Below are 19,076 nucleotides of genomic sequence, written 5' to 3'. Positions count from 1 at the left end.
ATGTGGGCATAATAAAGATGTGGATATGTATTTATGGACTCCTTGAAACATTGATGCTTGAATGGAGGTTTCTTTTATCCTTTTTAGCCTCTTTGAAGTCAAATATCATCCTGCATGATACACAGCATTTTTTTTCTTGTCAGGTCATCATAACAGTACCAGTAACATGTAAATGTGATGACGACAGCAGAACAGGAAATGTTGAATTGATGTAGGAGCAGAGATGGACGCTGAACTGGTAATATTGCAAGGATCTGTGTTTGAAAGAGAATTCCGATGGTAGAATAAATGTTGTAAATTCTTTGGATAGTGTTTTGATAGCATCGCATTTGCAGCCATACGCAATTTAGAGTTTCCTTTAATTTGTGTTTTTTAGAACTTGCATACTCCACACAGGCATCAAATTGTGTTTTCAACTCTCTTAACCAACTGCGCAAGACAGTGACTGTATGCCATTTTGTGTCTGTAACAGTCAGCAAAGGGCGGCCCCATCCGATGAAATCTATTCACTCGCGTGCTCGGTGGCCGTTGTTGATAAGCTGTGACACTTCCAGTCGTGAGCAACTCGTCTGGGGGTTCTCCTCGAGATTCAACCGCGACCTCACGGCTATATGTCGACTACCCTAGAATCCCACTGACTCATTACCATTCTAGGCCAAGATGGAGAAGTGTGTCGAGTCGCACAGAATCTCGGAAAAACACACTGATTACCTATTTGGAAGGCTCGTGGCCTTACACCCTTCTGCCTATGTATGTGTTCTGCAGGTGTCCTACGTAAAGGCCATTGACATCTGGATGGCGGTGTGCCTTCTGTTTGTGTTCGCTGCACTGCTGGAGTATGCGGCGGTCAACTTTGTCTCCAGGCAGCACAAAGAGTTCATCAGGCTGAGGAAAAAGCAACGGCAGCAAAGAATTGTGAGTGTAAATGAAGCGCCCTTTTAAAACTTCCGTAGGGGGGAAAACAATGCAAACCTCAGACTGCTTGAAAAAGTACACGCTCCATAACTTATGCTGACTGTGGCAGTGAACAGCGAGCGGTTGGACAGTGGGATATATATATACAGAAAGTGACAACATTAATTACCTTCAATGGGCCGTCATAACGCGTGAAGAGGATTTGCTCTTTTAGAGTGCTTTGTTGCCATGGTGACTAGTGACATGTAAAGGGCTTTTTCCTTCCTTTTCATTTTATAAGGAGCAGCAGCTAACCCAGATGACCCTTGAATCGATACCACAAAATTCACTATAAAACAAGAAATTGAGCTTAATGCATCCTAGTGCTTCTGCACTGCCTGCTCGGAAAAAAATATCTGAAGTCAACACTAATAACAGCGAAAAGTGGGAATTGTCCAGCAAGCTTTATATGGTTTAGGGTCACTTTTCATAATGGCTAGAAACAACACAAAAGCACAACGTGGACTCGATTTATGATAGAGAAGCAGTCAGCAGGTTTCCCTTAATAAATGAGTTTTTTTTTCAACCAAGGCCCCCTGAAACATGCACATCAATATGCTTCTATGTACGTGTTTTGCGCTCGTAACTACAAAATGAAGGCCTCTCTAGATAGGAATATTTACGGTAGTGATGAAACATACGGACGACTTTAGACATTCCGTGCAACCTTATTCAGTACTGTTTTGAGTTAGAAAGGTTTCTTCTGTATGTTAAAAAAACACAAACAAGAAAAGAAAATCATTCAAACTGTTTCAGCCTCAAAAGAAAACCTCATTTATTTCCGACTGCGAGTTTTGATCACTTTTTTTTTTACTTTGCTGGCAAACACAATCCAAACTCGAGTGACTATTAATACAAACTGATCTCTATAATGCTGAACTTTGAAGCCGTGCACGTGAGGTGCGTATAATCAACTTATTTATTTTCTCCTCCAAAGCAGTGTGCGCTGCACAGAGTAATAAATCTTGTTAAAGTATACCAAAATGTCCCTCTGCAGGTCTCGCAGGTGACACTGTAATTGTAATGGTTTTTCCATTCCTTTGATGATAAGGTGACATTCCTTGCAAATTTTATTTGCGTCATGTCTGAATTTAAGAGGGAAACTTCTAGTGCAATTTAACTGACCTACTCATTTACCAGATTTCCCCAGTGCGGTCTTACTTTGACATTCTAATTTATTCCTCTTAAAAAGAAACATGAGAATATTCCAAATAATAATTCCAACTGTGTGTCTTGGAGGATCTCGCCTGTCCGAACGAGAACGGCGAGTCATTGCAGAACGTGAACGTCACTCCCGCTAATGATACCACCTGCAGGAATGTGACTGATCACTGCAACGCCTGTATCCGGGTAAAGCGTGAACCCCGTGTGGACCTTTCAGCCCTCACTAACAGACTAATTGACTTTGTGAGGAGAAACAGTGTGGCAAGCCCGCAATTTTCTCTTAATCCGACTTTTCTCAGCCTAATGCTTATTTTGCTAACCCGATAAATGTGTGCTTTTCCCATATGATATGGGTGTGTTGCCTGTTTGTAAAGATTGCCCTCTCTCCAACGATATGTACACCTTTTTACTCATTGTTTAATAGCATTTAACAGTATCAACACAGCCTTGACTGCCAAAGGAATCATGTGTCTATTACTTTGGTACTCGGACGTTTGGTCGCCGGACATTTGGTCGCCGGACGTTTGGTCGCCGGACGTTTGACAACATGACAGAGAGTTTACTGTTGAAACCAGCTCTCAAAATTATATTCATGAGAGAGAGAGTTTAATATCTAAATATCTAATGTTGAAACCAGGTCTCAAAATTATATTCACACGGGTGACCAAATGTCTGGCGACCAAATGTCCGGGCGACCAAACCTCCGGGCGACCAAACATCCGGCAACAAAACGTCCGGCGACCAAACGTCCGAGTACGACCAAACGTCCGGTCACAATTACTTCCCCGCCCCACAAAAAAAAAATGAGATTATGATGACTAGACAAATTCACATTTATGGCTGACAAAAGCAATTTTGTCTAATTTCTTTTTTGTAAACTTTCTTCTCGACTCCGTAGGACGAAGATATGTTGCGGGAAAACCGCGGATTTTATTTCCGGGGGTATGGATTGGGCCACGGCCTTCAATCCAAAGACGCAACGGCCGTGGAGGCCCCCACGGTCTACAGGCCTCCCGTGACGGTCCACGACGGCGAGTTCTTCCACAAGCGTTTCGTGGACCGGGCCAAGCGAATCGACACTATCTCCAGAGCGGTCTTTCCGCTGAGCTTTCTCATCTTCAACATCTTTTACTGGGTCACCTACAAAGTCCTGCGACACGAGGACATCCATGCCAATTTGTGAAGGGCAGGGAGTCCAGCATTCTAGGGATTTTGCCAGGATTTGCCTCCAGTGTAGCGAGAAGATGGTTCCCCTTGGAATTGGGAATAAAAACTCGCTGAGATCGGGAGCATCACTCGGTTCTCGAGAGCGTTCGAAGCCCAGAAAAAAAATCAAAAGTTTATCAGAGTAGATTCAGGATGCAGCTATTGCTTCCAGTTGGATTGCAAAAATGGATCCTTGACGGTTTATGTCACGAAACGAGGACTGATGAGACTTGAATTTCAACACTTTGCGTCGATGAATGTGTTCCAAAATTCTAATGGTTCAATGGTGGCTTTTTTCTACAATTAGAAAAGTTCTTTGATATTTACAAATATTCAGTAAGTGTTGACTTTAGCTACTTGTAATGAGATTATATATGACAGTGTACACATTGTATCATACTAGCAAAAAAATCCGTTGGCAAAACCGCACAAAGCACAAATAGGTTTTACTTTTATTTTAAAATTTAGTTGTTTTTATCAGACAAGAAAAATGGCTGATTTGATTAATTTTGATTAAATGGTTCATATCTGAAACATATTTGGTAAAATTTTAACTACACTATAATGGTTAAAAACATGGTTGAGCATTTTTTTTAAATTTGTGGGGTTTTTTTTTAAACTCATGTATTCCTTTTTTGGGTTTTTTGTGCTTCGGCCAAAGAGAATTAAAAACACGGTACGTTTTTGTGGAATATTGGTACAGAATAATATGCATTGAAGGGCTTTATTTGGACTGAAATAGTTTGCCGTCACATAGCATCTTAATACCAAGGAATTTGTAGCCATCTGGTGGCATTTATGGGCAATTATAAAAAAACTACTTGCAGGCGATTGCTCATTTTGGGAGGGCTCATTCCTTATTCCAACAGAAGGGGTTCACTGTCATTTATGTTCTAAGGTCCGAAATTAGGATTAAGGACAAACTGTCTCTTCACAGTTTGCTTTCTTGCTAGTGCAAATAAATGCAAAAAAAAGCACTAACAATTGAACAAGGATTGATTCTTCTTTTTCTGATTATGTAATTATTATTGTTTTGTTTGCCAGCTCCAGCCCCCCCCCCCAAAAAAAACAATGAGGACCGTAAAGATGAGGTGGTCTCTTCATCAAACCATTTGGACCACTTTGTATTTTAAAGAGCTGAGTGAATTGAGCACATAGAAGAAATTGGACCAGTCGGTATGTATGATGTTGTTTTGATCAAAGCATTTCACTGAATATTGGTAAATATACCTGGCAAAATCTCCCCGGAATCATGTTCTTTGAGACTTACCTCCTCCTCCGACCCAGTTTTAACGTCCTAACCTAACTCATTGCAGGTCTCAACTGCTTTTTTTTTCAATCAGGTCAAACGCCTTCTGTCGGAATCCTTACCTTCAATTACGCCGTTAGTTTCAACTATGCAAAGGCGAACCGTCACATGAATTATTTTTATTGTTCAATATCAATTGATCTGGATCAGTGTAATCATTTATGTTTTAATTGTCTTTGAGAAGGTCCTATCACTTAGTGCAAGGGTGTCAGACTCGGGTTGGTTCGCGGGCCGCTTTAACGTCAACTTGATTTCACGTGGGCCGGACCATTTTAGATAAAATATTTAGATTTTATTTTTAATAAATGGATTAAAAGAACTGGATTAAAACCCCTGACTATTAAGTTTTTTATAGATCTAAAGCAATGTTTAGTTTAGCTTTTTATATATATTTTTAGACTTTACAAAATTATGTTTGAACTAAAAACACAGAAAAAAATTACAATTATTGATTTAAAAGGGGGAAAATCTGGAAATTTAATATACATCTATATTCTTCATTTTAATTTGATCCTAAAACAGAAAATCGGCACTCATGATTTACTTTCCCGGGCCACACAAAATTATGCGGCGGGCCAGATTTGGCCCCCGGGCCGCCACTTTGACACATGTGACTTAGTGTGTAAAAACCCAAAACAGTTGGACTTTAAGTAGCAACTTGGAAAAGTCAGGCACATGTCCCCATGTACCTCAGAAGACCCTTGAAGAGCTGCCTGATAGACCGCTGCCTGGGGGCTTGTAATCAACACCCAGCAAAGGAAAACACTATTGATCCTCTTATCTTTAATGAAGCCTAAAGAGTCTAAATTAAAAGATAATGCCCGATTGAAACTGGTGACTTAATCGCCACCAGCATCGAAAATACTGCCAATAAAGTCATCTTGTTTCATTTAATTGTGCATTCCAATGCAGTATTGTGATTATTATTTTCATACTATCTTTAAATTGGCTAAGGATTGAGCATGCGGCTGGAGCTGTACCTACCATTCGACAAGGTCAAAAGATGGTTGACTTTCAATCATGATGACCACAAGGGTGCATTGGTGACAACATAAGAGGCTTTTTTTTTTTAAATCCACCAACCATGACCGCTTTCGCAGGCCCCTCGATTTCCGACCCATCGCCTTTACTGGAAATCAGCGTAACCTGTCAGATCTTATGTATCGCCTGATGACTGATGGATTCCAATAAGGCGAGACCACTTGCTAAATGACACACAACCTCCTAGGAATGTGATGACTTAAATAGATACGTTCTTATCCATGATTTCCCAATGGAAGTAGAGAACTCTAAATACGTATTGCTACGGATTCCAGTATTAAAATGACAAGTATGACAAGTCTTTCACATCGGAGATGGTCAACATGCATCACTTGGGTCGAATGTTTATAGCCTGTAAGGTGCTTTAATGCATTGGCATTGCAATTTCAATATGTATATGTGTATAGAACGGTTATAAAATGTATATTTTAGGGAAGTTTATAATTACAATTTTAGAAAAGGAAGGGCCAAAATTTAAAAGGGAATCATACCTTCACTTCAGAGTCACCAGATTGGATTTGTGTAAGTGTGCAGACTGTGTCCTTGTCCTGTCCCTAGGGGCTAATCAAAAGACAATAAAAAACCCACCCAACCAATGTTCTCTCTAAGCTGCGCGCGTGCGCAATTGCGCACTACTCTCGTCTTTTCTGCGCACAGCAAATCATATGGAGCGCACAAAATAAAATCCCAATTTTTTATTTATTTTTATTTTATTTTTTAGCTGTGAGGCCAACGCGCGAACCACTCATCCGCCGGGCCGCCCATTCATAGATATTAATCATTACATTTTATTATCACTAAATCATTTATGTGTAGTAGACATACACCTGCTTATGGCAGGTGTGATACTGGTGTGTGCCCATAGCGAGCAATGATGATGTTGCTCACACTGGTACTCAGTGTGCTCAGGGAGGTTGTCTTTCTGCCCAGACAAACAAAAAATTTGAGGGAACATTGCACCCAACCCCCCCACTCTATGTCCCACAACTTGCAGAGTCCAAATCTGCCTTTAAGACCTGCCGATCAATAACGCTTACACTTGCAGCATGCACATCAGCACATATATTCTCAGCAGCTCATGTTTTTAAGTGCAGTTTTATGTGTGGGTGTTTATGATAAATTGTGATTTTCTTCTTATTTTGCTGCTGCTGGACATTTTCTCTTTGTTCTGCAAAGTTTGTTTCAGTCGCGTAAAAACAAATCTGAGTCATCCATCGTTCGAAGCGCCCTCATTGCACTTTTTGTACCCTCGACGGCAGCCAATAACTCTTTTCTTCTTTTAATTGATTCCGGTTCTTGCATCTTTGAATTTTTTGGAAAGTGACCCATGGAGCACAAAAGTTTGGACACCCTTATTGTAACATTTTCATGCATATCAAAAAAGCAAAGTGGAGAAGAGAGGAAAAATTGGAAGCTTTCAAGAGGAAATTCCACATTTCAAGCATCACTGAAAAACGCATCCTTGCGTAAACTGATTGAGAAAGTCATCCATACATAGATTTCCTTCCACAAATCCCTTACTGCGCTACAGCATGTTATTTTTATATTTGTAAGAGAGGCCCAACACAGCTTGGAAGGTTGCAGTCAATCTTTTTGACTAGACACTACAAGACTAAGAAGGAATTAGAAGCTTCCAAATCCCTATGTCAGACCCTTTATGAATATGAAAGGCCACTTGCTTCATTGGATTGGATAACTTTATTCATCCCATTTTTGGGAAATTTCATTGTGACAGTAGATGAGGGTGATTAGACAGAACAACAAAGCAAAAGCACAAAGTACAAAGCAATTCAAAGTTAATGGGATCATTAAGAATAGGATAGTCAGTCTTAGCTTTCTAGTTGTTTCTTGTCCAATCAAAAAGGTGGCAAAGCTCACATTACTTTATTGAGTCTAATAGTAATTAAGACGTACACTTTTCCTCCATTCAAGTTGGATTTAAAAGTGGTAAACAATCTCAATGTTTATATACGAAGCTAATTTAGAAGGATGGCACATGTTTAGGGTCAAGTCTGGTCCTCTTTCCAACTGTTCGGTTGAGTCCAAATTAGAAGCAGAAGCCTAGAAAAAATACTGTGATGCTGTCTCATCTCGGTAACGACCTCCACATGCTGTTTTCGTCGTCCATTACACAACGTCCTTTTTATGCCTACTCAAACAATTAAACAGCCTGCAACAGAAGTCCCGATAATGAGTTCTACTATGGCATACAGTTTGCTGCTTCCTTCTTATCCTTCTCTACATCGTTCTCGGCATCCATTCCTGCTGCTATTTTGGTAAACACAGGCTTTTTCTCCACCCGCCTGTCAGCTGTCCATCACACATGTGAGTCGTAGTGAGCCTAATGCCCCCGAGAGCCGCCATCCCGCCTCGATGCTTCGACTCAACCGGTGGAGACGAGCCGAGAAGGTATTGCAGGCTTCCCCCAGGAGACCATGCCAGCACGTACACATCGTTCCGGATGTTGAACAATGATTAATTCCTCCTAAAAACTGCAAGAACAACCTCCTGCAGAGTTTACCGAGCTGATGTTTTTCGAACCTCGGATTTCTCGCCTTCTCCCACCTGAGTTTGCAAAAGTTTCAACGGAAAAATCCACAGAAAAGTCCGAAGATTTACGAATCGATTTGTGGGATTTTCAAGAAGAGATAGATCAGTCATGAAAATATTTTTTTGAAGATACTTGCCGGTTTTCCCTGAAGTGCCTTCGTTTCTGACCGCGGAGTTGAGTTTTAGTGAACGGCATCTGCTAGCATATTTGGAATAATAACAAGGCCGGAATAAAAAGTCTACTCTTCAATCTTCAAATGCCATGCTGAGAGAATTGATTGGAAAAAAAAACAAGAAGACCAAAACAGAGTGTCTCAAAAAGTTCTACAAATCAATTGAAAAAAACTGTGGGATAAACATGAGGTAATGTTGATGCATAAGTGTGTACAACCTCTTTAAAACTGGGAATTTGCCTTTGTTAGGTTGGGTTCTTTAGGGTTTAAGTTTAGTTTTTAGGATAGTTTGTAACTTCAGTTTTTAGTTTAGCTTTCTTATGTGACAACTTTTGCCTCTTCTGGGAATAACAGGCTGAAAATGATTTTTTTTTTTCTATTTAGGCATTATTTTAATTACTGTTTTGTATGTGTGTGCGTTTTTGGTAAAGCCACTTCTGGCTTTATTTTTTTAAGTGATCCATAGTAGATAGTTTTCTTTCATAAATGAGTTGTATATGCTAATGTTTTAGACTTGACATTCGTACATTGCACAAAAAATAGTTTAATTAAAAACTGAAATGACCATACATTTCAAGATAGTGTCTTAGACAAAAGTCAAAATTCTGGCAATTAAAATTCCACAAGGACACATTTGTCAGATTTACCGCCCAATAATGTGTCAGGATTAGAATTAAAACTTAGTTCTTGGCTCCCATGTGACAATAAGTAATAAATTAACTTTGTGGCAATTGTGCACCAAAGGTTTGACATCCAGTATTTTTTATATTTGATGCTGGAAAAAGAAATAGGTCTGCACTAAATTCCGGATTGAATGCTTTTCTTTTAATGGGTTCAAACTAATTAATCCTTTGCCACTGGCTTCAAGTGTAACATGTAGTAATGAGCAAAGACCCTCAGGTCTGTAAACAGTGGGGTGTATTTGTAGAGGATCATGGTAATGCTGTCATGGGATCTTGTTACCATAGTGACACTGGTCATAAAATCCTACATTTTTTAACAGAGAAAAAAAAAGACTAAGTGTATGCACATGTATGTTTAAGCCTTTTAAAACATATATAAGCTCCATTGGTTGCTTACACGATATATTATTTGCTATTATGATTATATTTTATATTATTTTGCTTCTTTTTTTTCATCCAATTGTGAAATTTTCTATGATTTTTTTTTATTTGAAAATGCAAAGATGAATGTGCACTGACAAAGAAGCTACGGTTTGTCTGTGAAAATAGATCTCAAATTTGACTACGCAAGCCAGCCGTGACGTTTTCTTCCATTATGGGTTGGAGCTCAAGAAAAGGGAAGGCGATGGATCGCTGTCCGTGGTCCTGAAGACAAACGTTGTGTGTCAATATTTCACCGCTTAAAATGAAGTGCTTAAAAAGTGCTGTGTTCTTCAAAAACAGCGTAACATTTGCTTTGTTTGTTTGTTTTACAAGCGCACAACCACACGGGGAGAAATTCCAGCCATGCATCACGCGGAGGCCAATATATCAAATTGCAATGTGACATTTAGAGCCCGCATGTCTTCACTCACTAGATCTCATATGAACTATGGCAAATGACAAATTGTTTACATCGAGCCCGTCCCTGGTGGAGGCCTTTGATTGGACGACATTTGGCTGAAATGTCACATTTGGTGTTCTTTTTTTAATAAGTTTTAAGCATCCTGAGCCATGGGCTTAAGTTCATTGATCAAATGGATTCATCGCCAAACCCGTCGACGCCTTTTATTATTTAAAAAAAAAGACAATGTATAGTAAGGAATTGTATTATTTAAAAAAGACCTTGTATAATAATGAATTTTATTATTAAAAAAACATGTATAGTAAGACTTTTTGTTAAAAAATGACCATGTATATTGTATAGTAAGGAATTTTATTATTTAAAAAAAACATGTATAGTAAGACTTTTTTGTTAAAAAATGACCATGTATAGTAAGACCTTTTGCTTAAAATATGACCATGTATAGTAAGCCTTTTTTTAAATGACCATGTATAGAAAGGCTTTTTTTCTTAAAAACAACAACATAGTATAGTAAGGCTTTTTTTTCTTAAAAAACGACATATTATAGTAAGGCTTTTTTCTGAAAAAAATGACATAGTATAGTAAGGCTTTTTTTCTTAAAAAAACGACATAGTATAGTAAGGCTATATTTCTTTAAAAAACGACATAGCATATATAGTAAGGCTTTTTCCTTAAAAAATGACCATGTATAGTAAGGCTTTTTAATGACCATGTATAGTCAGGCTTTATTTTTAAATGACCATGTATAGTAAGGCTTTTTTTAAATGACCATGTATAGTAAGGCTTTTTTTAAATTACCATGTATAGTAAGGCTTTTTTAATGACCATGTATAGTCAGGCTTTATTTTTAAATGACCATGTATGGTAAGGCTTTTTTTTTAAATAACCATGTATAGTAAAGTAAGGCTTTATTTAAAAGAAAGACCACATACAGTAAGGTTTTTATTAAAATGACCATGTATAGTAATGTTTTATTTTAAAAAAAAAATGTCCACGCAAAGTGAGGTTTTTATTTAGTTTACCATGTATAGTAAGGCTTTTAAAAATAAAAAAATATGACCAGGCATAGTATAGCTGTTTTAAAAAAAACACCACGTAAAGTAAGGCTTTACAGAAAATGATATGAGACACATATTGTTTTATGGGATCAAGACCAAAAAAACGACCATACTACGTCATCTTCAAAACATAGACATTGAGTTGGGAGGAACATCATCTTCAAAACATAGACACGGTAAGCAAGCCACCATCTTTTCCACTTTCAATATGGCAGGACAATATGGGCGTGGCCTATCGTCAATGCCGCTGGGTAAATGTCGCACATGCGCGATGCCTCGTCTTCTCCAACAGCCATTTCAATGCAGACGGGCGTCTAGCATTCCAATGAGGTAAGGCGTGGAGCAATTTACTGGCGTAAGTGCATTTTTATCACGCTACCGGCAGATTTTTTAGGAATCAATTGAGCTAAAACACCAACAAATCTGTTCGTTTAATGCCAGGTTGAACACACCGTCGACAATTTAACCCACCGGCTGTGTGCCGCATGTGACAAGCTATCTTAGCATTAGCATTAGCGTCACCACAGCGCTTTCCTACTGACAACGTCAAGCGTCGTCTTGATGCAATACTAAGAGATCTAGTCCGTTTTCTCCATTGTCGAGTCGTGTAGGAAGACTATTAATTGAATCAAACAAAATATATCAGTTTGCTGGTTAAGGCTCACTCAAAAATGACATTCAAAGGCACGACTTAGTTCCCGGTTTGTTGTATATGTTCTAATAGTTTTCACTGTGAGTGCTAAACACCCGTTTCCAAATTGTAATTGTTCTGTTTTCACACTAAAATCATTTATTCAAAAAAAATGGTTAAGCCTACTTATTCCTAGCTGTTAACGTAAGTCTGTATATTTAATCGCCTTGTTTTGAAAAGGGAAAATAGCACATCAGACTCTCACTTATTTACATTCTTTAGCTTGATCGTTTGTCACATTTCTTGTAAGATTTCTCTAACTGTATTAGTTGTTTGGCAACTCCCAAATAGCTTTGTTAAATGAAGTTTTCCCTGTTTAGCATCATCTTTGGTCTTCTCGTCAAGGTAAAACTAGATTTAACAACAACAAAAAACACGTAAGCCTATCTGTTGATATATACTAACTTTTGCTTTTTTTTTGCACACGTGTCCAGGTGATCTTCCTCGCAGGTTACCCACTTGAAGATGATGTCTCTCTTGCATTATGTGGCATCCCTGCACTTTAGAGAATGCTGGCAGTCTTCTGAGAGGTATGTTTATTGTAGAATATTCAAGTATTCATTCAGATCTTTTTTATTGACTAAAGTTGCAATTTACTTCCCTTCTTAGGTGGAGTTCTCTGGCTCATGGTGACCAGATCCTCAAGGAGGATGCTTTAGAGAATGCTGGCAGTCTTCTGAGAGGTTTGTTTATTGTAGAATATTCAGATCTATTTTATTGACTAAAGTTGCAATTTACTTCCCTTCTTAGGTGGAGTTCTCTGGCTCATGGTGACCAGATCCTCAAGGTAAGGAGGATTATACTTTTTTTTTTCAGTCAGACATTTTAATAAAAGAGATTTGAGTGTCAATTGTCTTTGTTAAAACACTTGGAGAAAAAAGACCCAAGACCCTTAATGGTCTTTTTTTTTCCTTTAATTTTTGGTGTTTTATAATTTAAAAAAACTTTTTTTTGCCTAAGTATTATGTTGAAATTTTTCTAAGTCTTTTAATTGTTTAAAAATTCTAAATTGCTTAAGTTTTTTTTTTCCCTGACTAAGTGTTTTGGTGAAAATGTTCTAAGTCCTTTTTTTTAATTAAAAAAAATTGTCTTGTCTACAGGTGGAGAGGACTGGCCATGCAAATGTTTACCTTTGAATAAAAACTTTCAAATGTCAAGCTACGTGTGTTTTTTTCTTCATATAACTAGCAAAAAAGATATGCATGTGTAGATTTCAAGAACTTTTATTTGTCCACATAAGCCATCCAGTATGTAAAGATGAGGTTGTATTGCTGTTCATGGACAAAGAATCTCTTCTTGGCACTGGATGGAATTCTGGAAAATAAAAAAAGAGGGTCAACACACAATAGACTAAGTCCAACATTAAAAAAAATAGGTTTTACCAACCTCAGAAAGGGCCTTCTTTCCATGGTGCCATCTCATTTCCTCAGTCAGCAAAGCCTTCATCCCACTGCAAAAGAAGGCACACAATATTAAAACCCTAGGAAGAAAAAAATATATAAATTTTTGACACCCCCATGGTGTACTTTTTGTCCACTGCAGAAACAGGGAGACTTAAAAATGAGCTGAGTCTTTATAAGAGGGATCTCCAACTGCAGTCCTTGAGGGCCCCTGTCCAGTTTATTTTCCATGTCCTCCATCACACCTTAATCAGGATCTTGATCATTTGATTCAAATGTGGTGGGAGATATGGAAAGCATACTGGATAGGGACCCTGAGGACCAGAGTTGGAGACACCTGCTCTATAATGACAAGTACCTGAGGGGATGTTGGTGTCAAAAAGTGTGCCGTCCACCAATGTCACCCTTTTTGGGGAAGTTTGTCTGGTCATCTTTCTTCAGCGTTGATTTGGTAAACTTGGGTGGACACTGAAAAGAAGCAAGATACAAAATGAGTACATTTAGTATACATTGGGTGAAAATAATAAAATAACCTGAAACACTTGGATCTTACCTCATCCACAACTTCTGCCTTGACTTTATGGTCTTCTCATCAATTTTGGCAGCTTTCACCTTTTCCACCGTCTTCGTGGCTTTACACCTCTACAAAAGAACAACAGTGTGATTATGAAAATGGTTATTTAACCATTTGGATGCACAAATGACCCACATTCATTTCCCATGTTAGTTCTTCCTGGATGTGTTTTTCAGTCAATCATTTCAAAACTGTTTTTTCTTTTTTTATCCCAAAAAGTCCTCATTGCTTCCGTGATTCTCTTTATACATATATTTTACCATATGTTTAAACTTGAGTCAAATATGACCCCTGCACTATTGTTGAATGTCTCACTTGGGTTTTGTCAAACCAACATTTAAAATTTAAAATTAAAAGGTCCAAGCCCTGAGGTCTTCCTTTAAGAAAGTGAAGAGAAAACAAGCCCAGGGTAAATCTACATATTATATAAGTGTACTATTTAGCCACTGATTGCACTTGTGTGGGTTATACACACAGATCCTTGCTATTAAAAAATTCAACATCAGACCAGTTAGTGTGTTTTGATTCAAAATTTGAACGTATAATGAATAACAAGCCAATTGAAAAAAAAAAAAACATTGAATACTGAACGCTAGCATTTAATTATTAAACGGAGAGAAAATAGAAACTACGTATTTAAAAAAATGACTCACTTTCCTGACATGCTGCTCCTTTTTGGCCGTTTTGGCCACATTCTTGATGTTTCCCGGCAGTCTGCGCTCGTCGAGGAACTGAAACACACAATGGAATAATTTATTTTTGAACAAAGAGCTATAGGTAACGCAATGTAGCCAATTGGTTTACAAACATTTCTGTCACCATCCACGCAGGGCTACATCACGACAACGAAGCATGCTACCGTCAAAAAGCACTCATAAAAGAGACATGGGGCTTCGAAATCCCCAAATAACAACATACCAAATGCGTTGCATTGTCATGTAAGAACTTTAACAGGTCTTTCTTCGGTAAATCGTCACTTCTGAGCTGCTCTGCGGTCCACTTCCGCACTGGCGTCTGGTTCATCCGCCATTTTGAAGAATGGAGGCGGGCATTTGAACTCTGACGTCGGTCATGCGCACTAAAAATAGACACAAAAATAGTTTCATAATAACGCGTATTAAAAACAGAATAAACTAACTTTTAAAGACCATGTATAGTTAAAGCTTTTTTTTCGGGGGAAAAAGACCTTGTATAATAGGGCTTTTTTTAGGCTGAAATGCGACTGGCCATTTCAAAACAAACTCTAATGTCATTGAGTAGACTGCACGTCAATCAACGAGGAAAGACTGGATAAACCTGTCACCAGGAAATGGAGCAAAGCAAAGCAGCCCCTCAGCATTTGTGTGCGTGACAAATTAAAAGTAGATGTTCCCGAATCCTGCTGCGTGGGTGGTGGTCGTCGTGGCTTTGTGGAGCCAAGCCGGGGCTCTCGACAATGGCCTGGCCAGGACCCCAACGATGGGTTGGTTATCCTGGGAGAGGTTCATGTGTAACACCGACTGCGAAGGGGATCCGGAGAACTGCATTAGGTATGGAAATTAAGGCCTGAAAAAGGAAGATAAAATTAAAATTAACAATCAATTTCAGCCGGCGCATAATTGCCCTAACAAACCCCAAAATATAAGTGTTTCCGCCCGGTTTCGAACCGGGGACCTTTCGCGTGTGAGGCGAACGTGATAACCACTACACTACGGAAACCGATAATGGTGCTTCTGGAAATAGTCTTTATAAATATCTTCTTCTTTACTTTACAGTGAGAGTCTTTACATGGAAATGGCGGATCTGATGACAGCCGAGGGCTGGAAAGAGGCCGGCTACCAGTTCATCTGCATCGACGACTGCTGGATGGCTCCGAAACGGGATGCCGGGGGACGCCTGCAGGCCGACCCTCACAGGTTTCCTGCGGGCATCAAGAAACTGGCCGAATATGTGAGTGACAAGTGTAAACAAAAGAGTAGTGAGATGAATATCATGCAGCACATGTTAACTCCCTATTCCATGTTCTATTGGAGAATAAGTTATTCCTAAAGGTAATAAAGTAAAGTAAGTGTTACATACAGTTCAGTTGTATTTAACTATTAACCCTCACAGTGGACAGCCTTTCAAAAGTTATTACTTCAACTCATTCACCACTAATAAGCTCACAAAGTATAAAATGTAAAAGACAGACACCAATGGGAATTTGTCATCGCAACACTGCCCTCTCGTGGAAACGATGTTTGTTGCAGGTGCATTCCAAAGGGCTGAAATTGGGCATTTACGCAGATGTGGGCCGAAACACTTGTGCCGGATACCCTGGTAGTCTGGGTCACTACGACGTAGACGCCCAAACATTTGCCGAGTGGGACGTGGACCTGCTCAAATTTGATGGCTGCTCCATGGATGTGTCTTTAGTCGAGCAAGGCAAGTGTGTCCTCTTGAGATTTTTAACAAGTGCCATCCATTGTGGTTGACATCAAACCAATTTTCTTCCAAAAATAACTACAAGTCAAATTCCAACTACCACATTTCCTTACAATTGTGTAAACAGATACCAATGAAGGCAAAATAATAACTATTTTGGCCCCCGTGGTCATGGCGATCTCATGCCATATTTATTTTGTTCAGGCTACGTAAATATGTCTAGAGCCCTGAACAGAACCGGAAGGCCCATTCTATATTCCTGTGAGTGGCCTTTGCACAAGTGGCGCTCCCAAACGGTAACACCAAGTTGATTCATAACGTCACCATTACTGGTCTTTTCAAGTTCAAATTTTTGTTGCAACGCTCCTAGCCAAACTACACCGCCATTTCCCAAACGTGCAACCAGTGGCGCAACTTTGTAGACATCTACGACTCTTGGAGCAGTGTCAAGTCCATCCTGGACTGGACCGCGGCTCATCAGGACATCGTCGTCCCCTCCGCCGGCCCCGGGGGTTGGAACGACCCAGATATGGTAGGACCGCCATCGGTTTAAGCCCGGCCACCTCTTGAGGCTTGTACTTGCATCAACTTTAGCTAGTGATCGGGAACTTTGGACTCAGTGGGGATCAGCAGGAGTCCCAGATGGCACTGTGGGCCATTATGGCGGCCCCGCTGCTCATGTCTAACGACCTGAGGTCCATCTGCGGGCGCTCCAAGGAGCTGCTTCAGAACCGCCAAATCATTGCCATTAACCAGGACGAGCTGGGCAAGCAAGGCTACCGCACGGCCACGGTGGGTCCGTAAGCGCACAGCAGAAATCGTCGTTTCTACTAAACGATTTGTTCCACAGGTGGATCATTTTGAGGTGTGGGAGAGGCCTTTGTCCAACGGCAGGCTTGCAATAGCAGTACTCAACACGTTGGAGATTGGAAGCGCACGGAAGTTTTCGTCGGAAAAAGTTCCCGGCTGGAAGTTGTGCACCCCGTTTTGCAACATTACTCAAATTCTGCCCCAATATGAAGAAGTGGGGGTTCAGACGGGGTACCGGGTCTCCGTTAACCCATCAGGCACCGCCCTGCTCATCATCGAGCCCATCGGTAGCCGTGGAAAAAGATACCATGGGATTCTACAGTCAGAAAAACTGACATATCTATAGATACATAGATATTAAAATGTAGGCTAATTGTTTGGGATCTCATTTTGGGAAAACTTGGATTCAAATCAAGTAGTGGTTTTAATAGTGAGCACCACAATAAGAGTATCGGGGAGAAGCGTGGTAAATTTGAACACATTTATTGAAAATTGTGACTGTGACAACTCGACCCAGAAGAGTGAACCGCATCTTAGAACTGGATGACCTGGCCCTGTTTGGAAAACAAAACAGACATGGCTTTAAGATTCATATTCATAAGTACTAAAGTCTTGGTCATTGAAGCATGACAAATAATGTATTTTTTTAAAACCGGGGTCATTAAACTTTCAATTCCACTTTTTCTTGTTGCCTCTGTTAACTCAGCATTTTTTTAAACTTTTCCCAGTGTTATTACGCGATCTAAATCACAATGACCAATCTGAGTGTCTCGTCCGTCATACCTTTCTCTTCTTGTCTCCGCCCAACTCAAAGTGCTTGCATCGCTTGATTGCCAGCATTCTCTTGGACCTGCAGTTTGCCTCCATGCACTCCAGCCTCAGCACAATCTTCTTTGTTGTCTTAGCCTTGAAACAAGGCCATTTTAATGCGCAACCTTCACAGAAGTGCGGCGTTGCGCTCCGAACCAGAGTTCAACTTACTTTTTTACGGAAGATGGGCTTGGTCTGACCACCGTAGCCGCTCTGCTTCCTGTCGTATCTCCTCTTACCTACGTGATGTGTACAGATCAAATTGTGTCACGTTATAGCATCCCAACACTGTTCATAAATGTCAATTCAAGCACCAACAAAAAAAGCATTCATTTAGTCCAACATTATTTTTTCCCATGCACCTTATATTCATGAGGGTGCTAGATCTTATCCTGGCTCACTGTCAACCATTTCCACTAGGTATCAAAACGAATCTCATACAGACTTTTTAACCATCCGAGAATAAATCATGGCTATATATTAACTTACCCTGAGCATAAAGGGAATCCTTTCCCTTCTTGTACTGGGTGACTTTGTGGGGTTGGTGCTTCTTGCACTTCTTGCAATACGTCCTGCGGGTCTTCGGGACGTTCACCTGAAGACATCGCGACAAAACAACGTCAACAATCCGAGGCGATCATATTTATCATGTACAAGAGTATTACAATTGTGTTATGTCACTGGCATGTCAAATCACTGGCCTACTGGGAAGCAGTTCAACACGCTTGAAAAAGTAGACCCAATCCATTTAGGCGCAAGATAACCAAACAGATCAGTCAACGCAAAATGGCAAATTCATACGTTGACTTGTTCTCATTCGATTTATAATTTTGACGCGAAATGGGAATATTTTACAGTGAAGAGGCCGGTTCAGCGCGACTAGCCAATTCAGTAGCGTAGGAAAAAGGCCGTTTCTTAGCCATAATCTCAACATACGTGTCAAAAGAGTGGCACCGGTACAAATATGGAAGCATGGTATCATTATGTGAATAACCAAAATACATCGATGGTTTATTTAAGTACAAGATTAACGTAGATTCTTTGCAGTGTATCTGAGTATTAATTTCGTACCATGTTTGCGTCCCAATGCAGAGCGAAAGAGGAAGCGCAGAACCGGAAGCACTAGTTTATAGTAAAGATTGAACCTAGTAACTACACTGCCCTCTAGCGTCCAACATTAGTACGGAGGTCTTTACATTAATTACTCCTTTAAAGGACTAGAATGTGTGGTGGTGTGTTTTTATGAATATATATTTTTATGAATATATATTTGAAAAATACAAATATAATACAAAAAACGTCAACCTCTAAATAATATTTACCATCGGGCCTAATTTTCAAAATACAATTAATTAAACATAAATACACAAAAATACTAATTCCCTAAAGAATTACCAAGCAGCTTT

At 39.6% G+C, this 19,076-nt stretch overlaps 4 protein-coding genes, 1 long non-coding RNA gene and 1 other non-coding gene across 10 annotated transcripts in view; 3 read left to right on the top strand and 3 right to left on the bottom strand.

Annotated features, from left to right (window-relative positions):
* Positions 1 to 4,347, top strand: part of glra4a (glycine receptor, alpha 4a) — a 49,038-nt gene extending 44,691 nt beyond the window's left edge. For 3 of the 5 annotated variants that reach the window (XM_077608616.1, XM_077608618.1, XM_077608615.1), the window contains 3 exons: positions 766 to 915; positions 2,194 to 2,304; positions 3,017 to 4,345. In XM_077608616.1, the coding sequence (XP_077464742.1) occupies positions 766 to 915; positions 2,194 to 2,304; positions 3,017 to 3,301 (546 nt within the window). In that variant the 3' untranslated portion in view covers positions 3,302 to 4,345. Of the gene's footprint in view, positions 1 to 765; positions 916 to 2,193; positions 2,305 to 3,016 lie in introns of all 5 variants that reach the window. The other 2 variants (XM_077608619.1, XM_077608617.1) reach the window with 2 other exon arrangements.
* A 6,780-nt stretch (positions 4,348 to 11,127) lies between these two features.
* On the top strand, positions 11,128 to 12,612 carry LOC144082555 (uncharacterized). The gene is made up of 3 exons (XR_013303277.1): positions 11,128 to 12,203; positions 12,283 to 12,356; positions 12,424 to 12,612. It is a non-coding gene; the product is annotated as an uncharacterized LOC144082555 (long non-coding RNA).
* A 268-nt stretch (positions 12,613 to 12,880) lies between these two features.
* LOC144082911 (peptidyl-prolyl cis-trans isomerase FKBP3-like) lies at positions 12,881 to 15,253 on the bottom strand. The gene is made up of 6 exons (XM_077610397.1): positions 14,566 to 15,253; positions 14,301 to 14,378; positions 13,627 to 13,715; positions 13,432 to 13,541; positions 13,060 to 13,123; positions 12,881 to 12,987 (listed from the first exon to the last, which is right to left on the bottom strand). The coding sequence occupies exons 1-4, from the start codon at positions 14,668 to 14,670 to the stop codon at positions 13,511 to 13,513; spliced, it is 303 nt and encodes a 100-aa protein (XP_077466523.1). The 5' UTR covers positions 14,671 to 15,253; the 3' UTR covers positions 12,881 to 12,987; positions 13,060 to 13,123; positions 13,432 to 13,510.
* gla (galactosidase, alpha) lies at positions 14,932 to 17,538 on the top strand. Its single transcript, XM_077610392.1, has 7 exons — positions 14,932 to 15,176; positions 15,402 to 15,576; positions 15,876 to 16,050; positions 16,255 to 16,346; positions 16,421 to 16,582; positions 16,645 to 16,842; positions 16,901 to 17,538. The coding sequence occupies exons 1-7, from the start codon at positions 15,013 to 15,015 to the stop codon at positions 17,204 to 17,206; spliced, it is 1,272 nt and encodes a 423-aa protein (XP_077466518.1). The 5' UTR covers positions 14,932 to 15,012; the 3' UTR covers positions 17,207 to 17,538.
* trnav-cac (transfer RNA valine (anticodon CAC)) lies at positions 15,273 to 15,345 on the bottom strand. Its single transcript has one exon. It is a non-coding gene; the product is annotated as a tRNA-Val (tRNA).
* On the bottom strand, positions 17,328 to 18,839 carry rpl36a (ribosomal protein L36A). Its single transcript, XM_077610396.1, has 5 exons — positions 18,742 to 18,839; positions 18,160 to 18,265; positions 17,842 to 17,909; positions 17,644 to 17,766; positions 17,328 to 17,414 (listed from the first exon to the last, which is right to left on the bottom strand). Exons 1-5 carry the CDS (start codon positions 18,742 to 18,744, stop codon positions 17,394 to 17,396), a joined length of 321 nt encoding a protein of 106 aa, XP_077466522.1. The 5' UTR covers positions 18,745 to 18,839; the 3' UTR covers positions 17,328 to 17,393.
* Positions 18,840 to 19,076: the final 237 nt, after the last annotated feature.

The sequence above is a fragment of the Stigmatopora argus genome, chromosome 9 (genome assembly GCF_051989625.1).
Source record: "Stigmatopora argus isolate UIUO_Sarg chromosome 9, RoL_Sarg_1.0, whole genome shotgun sequence".
Lineage (NCBI taxonomy): Eukaryota > Metazoa > Chordata > Actinopteri > Syngnathiformes > Syngnathidae > Stigmatopora > Stigmatopora argus.
Note: the sequence above shows the minus strand (reverse complement) of the source record. Positions and strands in the feature narration are given on the sequence as shown.